The following is an 8,310-nucleotide window of genomic DNA, read 5'->3' on the forward strand; positions in this document are numbered from 1 at the left end:
CCATGAAATGAAGGGAATTAATAATGTAATTATCAGTGTAGGGAGTGATAATTACAGCTGGTCGAGGGATTTGAACCCAGTAAACACACAATTCAAGCGCAGGCATTAGATAATCTGGAGTATTAGAACATTGTGAACATATATATATATATATATATATATATATATATATATATATAAAAGTGAACGTATCTGTGTGTGTACATTTTCCTTCGCAATAACTCTGTTAATTTTCAGTCTACAAACTCGAAATTTGATATACAGGGTACTAAGATTTGGGAAAATCTATGTGATCGGTTTTCTGCCAGAAATTTGGCTGTTAAGGGGTCAAAGTTCAACGATTTGACCTTTGAGAACTTTACCAAACTCCTCCGTCAATTTTTGGTATAAACAATTGAAATTTTAGATATAGAATCCTTGGACATGGATCTAACTTTATAACTCAATTTGAGCCCAAAACAATAAATTTTAAAGGGTCATAATAGGGGTCAAAGTTTTAAAAAATTGACCTTTTTGTTTTTTGCTCAACATACACCTCCACACACCCTGGCAACGCCGGGCTAAAATGCTAGTATATATATAAATAAAAGTGAATGTATCTGTTTGTGTGTGTCTGTGTACATTTCCCTATGCAATAACTCTCTCAATTTTAAGTCTACAGACTCGAAATTTGATATACAGGGTACTGAGATTTGGGAAAATCTTTGTGATTGGTTTTCAGCCAGAAATTTGGCTGTTAAAGGGTCAAAGTTCAACGATTTGACCTTTGAGAACTCTACCAAACTCCTCCGACAATTTTGGGTCTACACACTTGAAATTTTAGATATAAGTTCCTTGGACATTGATCTAACTTAATAACTTGATTTGAGCCCAAAACAATAAATGTTAAGGGGTCATAATAGGGGTCAAAGTTAAAAAAGTTTAAAAAATTGACCGCTTTTTTTTTTTCTCTTAACATACACCTCCAAACACCCGGGCAACGGCGGGCTTAAATGCAGTACATATATATATATATATATATATATATATATATATATATATAAAAACACACACAATATAATTTAGAATGAGCTTAAAAACTATTTATAAAAACATATATGTATATTATATACACTTAGCGACCAAACCATTAAAATGTGTTTATAAACAGCTCATTCAGCTTTGGAGAGCAGGTTTGCAGGGCTTGAGTGGGTAGATGTATCTGGGCGGCTGTGGTGGGTTGGTTGGGCTTTTTAAGAATGCTAAGGTTCACCCACAGAAGCAAAAAAGAGGAGTGCCTCTACCTTCAGGTACTGCTGAGATTCTTCACCTGTAGCTCGCCCCCCCCCCCTCTCCCTTCTACATATCATTTACTCCCCTCCCCATCTTATAGATGCCTATATCTCTTCAAGAGAGCCTACACATCTTCTCAATTTTGGTAAGGCCATTTTTATTTTATTGTGTAAATCAATCATTCATTTTACATCTGATATTTCTTGGAAACGTTATTTCTTATCTTTTCTAAGGATAGGTAAAATCACCCCCCACCCACCCACCCCCGGATAAAATAGTTTACACCATTTTTTACACCTTCTTTATGGAGAAATTAAAATCAGGAACTAATGATACAAAACCTTATGTTTAGAAACCTTATTCCAATTTTGATCAAAATCTATCACATAATTTTGATTTTAGAAAATGGCTAAAGAAGATATTAAAATTCAGGGAATTTTACTCCATTGATGTCTAATGATTATGGATCAAATTTAATGCAAATCTGAACTATCGGAATTTTCAAATGGGAGGTTGTGCCCATATTTTGTCTCCTAAAAATCCTTTACAATATTCCAAATAAATTGAAATTATTTATTAAAATCTAATTATTAAAAGTTATTAAATTATTTATTAAAAAAACTATTGTTAAAATTTCACAAAAAAATCAGAGGTATCTGAATTTTCATGAAGGGTTTCCACCATCTCTTGTCATGAAACAAAATTCAACTAAATATAGCCCACATTACTCACCCTCAGATGTGTTTCAAAATTTATAATGATCCATTAATTAGTTCATGATTGAGTCCTATGCATAGAAATATATAAACATGTACACATACATAACTATATATATATATATATATATATATAAGTTATTATTATGTATATATTAATTATTTATATATATATATATATATATATATATATAGATAGATAGATAGATAGATAGATATTAATATGATAGCGTGTGTGTTATTTTCTGTGTCATGCTTACATCCGGGTTGTTTAATTGTTATGTACTTGCATTACATGCTATAAATAATTTTACCGAGAAATTTTCATAAGTTTTGGTTTTGGTTTCGATTGTCGCTAATGGCACTCCAGTAATCTATTTTTTTTTTATAAATAATTTTATCAAGAATTCTTCATAAGTTTTGGTTTCGGATTCGATTATGGCTGAAGGAACTCAAGTTATATATATATATATATATTTTTTTTTTCATAAGTTTTTATTTCGATTTCAATTCAAGCTAATGCACCCAAGTCATATGGATATATATTTTTTATTTTTGAAATCGCAACTTTATAACATATAAAAATTGATAGAACATTAACTCTATAATAATAATAATAATAATAATAATAATAATAATATATACGAAATCTGCAGGAATTAAAATATCATATTTAAGCATACTTTACGATTGCGCTTTGCTGGGTGTTCGTGATAGCTTAGATAATTACTTTTGCAGTTTTAACAAAAAAGCTACAATAATATCAGAGCATCTCCATTTACACTCAACATCTAGAGAATGCCAACATCCATATATTACATATGAATGAGTCCCCTGTGGAATTTCCACAGGTTCTGCTAGATATTTATTATTACTATATATATATATATATATATATATATATATATGCATTTATAAATGAAGATATAAGCATCAGTCATCATCATATGTGGTTTAATGTCTGTTTTTTTTTATTTATTTATGGAAATTGCTCTAGACAAGACATGAATCCACTTCATGTAAGAAGATATAAAAAAAAATACTAATTTAAAGTCTAAAAAAACTAACGACCAATAAGTATTAGATGGAATAGATTCTGACCCAGAAAGCAGTCGGGCTGATTGTCAAGAAGAGATTCTCGACTGGTACTTTTACCCGTGTCTCCAAAACAATCGAAGCGGCAAGGAGACTCATCTTCCAACATTAAAGAATGAGGGAGGGCATGATTACAGAAAAATGGAAGGTTCTATTTATAGACGGGCTGAGGTACACCACCTGGGTAGTCCATCCTTCCAGGCTTTGCCACTTAGTGGAGTAAATTTATCGCTTACTGCCTGAGGCGCCTTTACTTGGAAATGCTGACAGGACTATTTAGGAAATTTCTGCTAGGTTAGAGCGCTCCTCCTTTAGGGGTGCTAACTTGAACACCCCCACCTTCCAACGTTAAGTCACATCTTGCTGAGGTAGACAACAAGTTAATTTCTACTCTATCTCATCATATCAAAAATACTGCAACACCAAGCATCTTTCTTGTCCTGTACAGTTGTGGTCAGCATCTGAGACTGTCATTTGGAATGCGAATCCCTTCAACAATATCCACATTTGTCATTGGTTTAACTATCCTGAAATACTTCATTTTTTATGGTCATCTCTTTTGAGAATATCTGGAAACTGAACTTGCTCAGCCGTCACCTTGGCTTTGTAGATTACTCTTCTTGGTGCCATCTTTGCCAACAGATACTAAACAGTTTCTTCACTCAATCTATCATTTCTACTTTTCTTTGATACACTCCTCACCGTCCTCACTCCACCACCCTGTCAACCTATGTCTTGGATGGCTTTTCATCCACCTATAAGTGTATCCTTCAACTTTGTCCACACTCCTTATATGGAGCTGATAGGCAACATTTGATCACTTACTTTTAAACTCACATTTCAGGTCTTCTACATCAATCTCCATACCTTTCTTCTGAGGTTAATCTACAAAACAACCAAACCAAACATGATAAATAAATATTTGAAAATATAAAGAAGCATAAAAACCTTTTTCTAAAATTACTGGATTCGGCATTAAATAAGCTCAAAAGGGTTGGTATACTGTAAAACAAAACAACCAAACCAAACTCCATGAATAAATATTTGAAGATATAAAAAAAAACCTGAAGAATAAAACCTTTTTTTCCAGAATTACTGGATTTCGTATTAAATAACCTGAAAATGGTTGATATGCCATAAAACAAAACAATCAAACCAAACATCATAAATAAATATTTGGAGATATAAAGAACTTAAAGCATAAAATATTTTTCCCAAATTACTGGATCGGACATTAAATAATTCAAAAGGATTAATATGCCGTAAAACAAAACAAACAAAAAAAAAAGATGAAGTTAAACTTTACCCCATGAGTTTTCTTCAACTAAAAGTCATAAATAACTAGTTTATGCTGTGTCACAATTTCTTCCCCAGGTATTATTTCTACATCACACAAGAGCTTTCTGTATTTTTCTTGTTACAAATAATTTAGTTGAGTCTTTGCTGTTCCAGATTCCATGACACAATGGCTTTCCTTTTTTCATGAAAACAGTATTTTGCAACTAACATGTTCATGGCCAGATCAAATTCTAAGATACCTTCTTCTTCTGTATCATCATCACCATATATTGGCTGAAGGGAGCTTGATATGGATATCTAAAACGGTCCTAATTATCGGGCTTGAAACCAACGGTACCAATGACTTGTCTCATCGAACAACTTTCTGTACACAAAATACAATATATATATATATATTGGTCAAATTTGTATTTACATAGACTCGAGTATATATATATATATATATACGTCATCACTATTAAAAACTGATATATCTAAAACATATAACTTTTATGGTTGTAGCAGATTTATAGATGACCTTATATGTATAAATGATAATGATGAATTCCAAAAAAATAAAGATCTTATATATCCAAACGAATTAAAATTGAATTCTGAACATAGAGGACAACAGGCTACATTTTTGGATTTAGATATAAAAATCGAGGATGGGATTTTTCTTTATAAAATATTTGATAAAAGAAACGCCTTCCCCTTTAAAATAGTATGTATGCCGCATAAAGATAGCACCTGCCCTGTTTTTATGGAACCATTATGTCAGAGTTTTTGAGAATAGCTCGCGTTACTTTAAAATTAACAGATTTTATACCACCAGTTTCTAACTTAGTAATAAGGATGATAAAACAAGGTGGGGATAAAATTAAAATATTTAAACAGTTAAATAAAGCATTTGCTTGTTATCCTGATGCTTTTGAATCGTTTAAAATTAACCAGACTATATTAATAAAGGAAATCCAAAACTATATTAGCAATATATAAAATGTATTTATAATTACATATAATAAAATTATAAAAAAAAAAATAAAAAAATGTATATATGTAAAAATATTTTTAACCTTTATATATCTAATTTTAAATAAGAATGTAAATATACTAAACACTAATCATAGTGGGGGTGATAAGTAGTTAAATGGATTAATCCATAATCTTATAAATACAAGACTGATAAATTAAAAAATATATCCATTTTAAATGTAGAAATTGATGAATCACACAGGTAAGAAATTCATTTTTATAGTATGAAAAGGTTAGTAACTGCAATTAAGAATAGGAAATTGGATCAAATGTTTGTAACATGTCCTCTTCCTAAGATTAAGGGTGGTAGTGTTTGATCAACACTGCTGGGGAGCCATGATGTAATATACTGTTTTGTTTTTAAATCCCCGAAACAGTGTTTCATGGTAAACAACTGATGATCCCTTGAAAAATAGATTATTGGTACTATAGTAAATTCGAGAGCGAGTTGATGCAGTGATTGCAGGTGACTAAATAACTTACTGACTAGATGGTTTTCTAACGAATGATAAAAATTTTTTTTGTATAGTTTTGAAGGTTAAAAACTTCAAATACTATACATACATATATATATATATATATATATATATATATATATATATATATATATATATATATATATATATATAAATAAATGTAGGCATGTATGTAAATCTATGTGGCTGAGCACAAAATTCACAAAAAGAAAAATGTGATCTATATATACACATATAGCGTGAGTTTGACCTTTGTTGATGGTTGATCCATGCTGATGATGGATGATATCCAGAAACACATGTCCATGAATAAAATTTTATATCTAAAAGTACTTAAATAAAACATTTAAATATTTAATGAATAGAATATTTAAATATTTAATAAATAAAAATAATAATTGAATAAATAAAAATATGACAAAACAAGAGGGGGGGGCGACGCAAAAGCAAAAATAAAGGGGGAGGTAATCTCTTTCTCCTCTTCATCACTTAGGAAAGTGAAAATTAAATACAAATATAAGCAACGGTTTGAACTAAAAAATAACAACCGATCTTATGTATATGCCATTCACAGACAGTGTATCTCAGCTCTTATGTGTGGATAGATATATGCACACACACATGTACACACACACCCATGTACACACACACACTTATAAAATAACATGTTATGTAGATATTATTTTAGTATTTACTTCAACAGTGTTTAATTCATGACTAGAGCTTAGTAGTATTAAAAAAAAAAACATACCTCCACTAAGTAAGCAACACAGAAAGATTTGTGTTTCATTCCCAAGGGAAATCACAACACAGAAACATTTGTTTCTTTCTCAAAGGAAATCAGCCTGATAATTTTCCTTAAGGAATTAAACACAAACGTTTTTGTGTAGTTTACTTGTGATTAGTATATTTTCATACTGTAGATAGATAGATAGATTTAAAAACCTCAAGTTTACACATTGAATAAATTCTGTAAACTTAAAATGAGCATAAATATTAATACTAATATTTATAGGACAATCCTAACTAGATGAGAAAGTTCAATACTCGAGATAGAGCATTGACATGAATAAATTCAATTTAAACTCTGTAAATTTGAATTTACAATTTATTATTTCACAAGGAATACAAGTTTACAAGTGAAAACTTAAAATTATATATATATATATATATATATATATATATATATATATATATATATATATATAGGTGTGATTTATTAACATTTACTTTTAAATCCAAATAAATTTATAAATTAATCATAACTGCCCTCATTTGCAGCAATTAAGTTAAGTGATTTCCCAGTGTATGCCTGTGTGTGTATATATATAGGTTTTGTAGAAATGTTATCACACTGTTCATTTTCATAGACAGTAGATATTAAGAACTAACAAGATTCTTTTGGAGATCAAGTTTCACCCAGCCAGTAGCCTTTATCACCCTGCAGAACCTCCCCCCTTCTTTCTGACTTTGCCATGTGGATTTCAACAACCAACAGAAAGTCAGTCAGTCTAAAAGGGAGGGGCCTTATTGGAACTCTTTAAGACAAAGATGGTCTTAATTCCAACTGGAAGATATCACTGCTCCTAGTTATCAGGCTACCCTGCCCGCCATCTTGATTCTTTTCACTCCACTAAAATCTTTCTCTTCTAGGCTACTGGATTTTTTATAAAAAATCATTAATTCCTGATAATCTTGACACAAGCTTTTGCTAATGTGGCCAGCACCCCTTCCAAAATCACTGGTAAGAATCCTTGTGGTCAGCATAATTTTTGTGGCCAACTTTTTATTTCAGATTTTAACTTATATTTACTTCTATTCTTAAGAAATACATGTTGCTTGCTTAAGAAAAAGAAAGACAGAGAGATATGTATGCCAAGTTTTTCTTTAAATTAATGTTGAAGGCGCTAACAGTCTGTTAGTCATAGTAGTACTTTTAGTTTTTTTGTTTTGTTTTTTACGTTTATAATTTGTACATTTCAAAAAGAAAAATGGTTATATAATACATTATTCCAAAATTTTAACTGTTTGGTTGACTAAAAGACAACTGAAATAAGACTTTTTTCTTACCAAATTGATAATCGTCTGAGACTTTATTACGCAGTTTCCAAAGGATTTGAATGAAGGAATTCTTTCTTGTTGCGCAGCAATTACTAGTGTGTTTGTTGTAAGCTTCTTTTTCTCCTTGGACAAACAGAATTAATAACTTTTTACACTTTCATCGAGATGTGGGTTCCCAGTTCTCAAGCGCAACAATCGATTTTGGTGAATATTCCGCTTATATTTTCTGAATATATTTCAGTGAAACTTTTATCTTTTTTTCCTTGTTTTATTTAAAAAATTGTTTTTTTTTTTTTTTACCCCTAATTCGTTTTCTTGCCCAAAATGCCAACGAAGCAAAAATTATTTTCTACCGCCAAATCTCATTTTCTTCACGA

General features: G+C 30.4%; 1 protein-coding gene across 10 annotated transcripts in view; it reads left to right on the plus strand.

Moving 5' to 3' along the window:
- The first annotated feature begins 7,370 nt into the window (after positions 1-7,370).
- Positions 7,371-8,310, plus strand: part of LOC145243461 (RNA binding protein fox-1 homolog 2-like) — a 486,106-nt gene continuing 485,166 nt past the window's right edge. For 3 of the 10 annotated variants that reach the window (XM_080106365.1, XM_080106379.1, XM_080106393.1), the window contains exon 1: positions 7,371-7,616. In XM_080106365.1, coding sequence (XP_079962491.1) covers positions 7,587-7,616 — 30 coding nt within the window. In that variant the 5' untranslated portion in view covers positions 7,371-7,586. Of the gene's footprint in view, positions 7,617-7,806; positions 8,138-8,310 lie in introns of those variants that run through there. The other 7 variants (XM_080106363.1, XM_080106400.1, XM_080106401.1 and 4 more) reach the window with 6 other exon arrangements.

The sequence above is a fragment of the Euprymna scolopes genome, chromosome 22 (assembly GCF_053919585.1).
Source record: "Euprymna scolopes isolate OS-2025 chromosome 22, ASM5391958v1, whole genome shotgun sequence".
Classification (NCBI taxonomy): Eukaryota; Metazoa; Mollusca; class Cephalopoda; order Sepiida; family Sepiolidae; genus Euprymna; species Euprymna scolopes.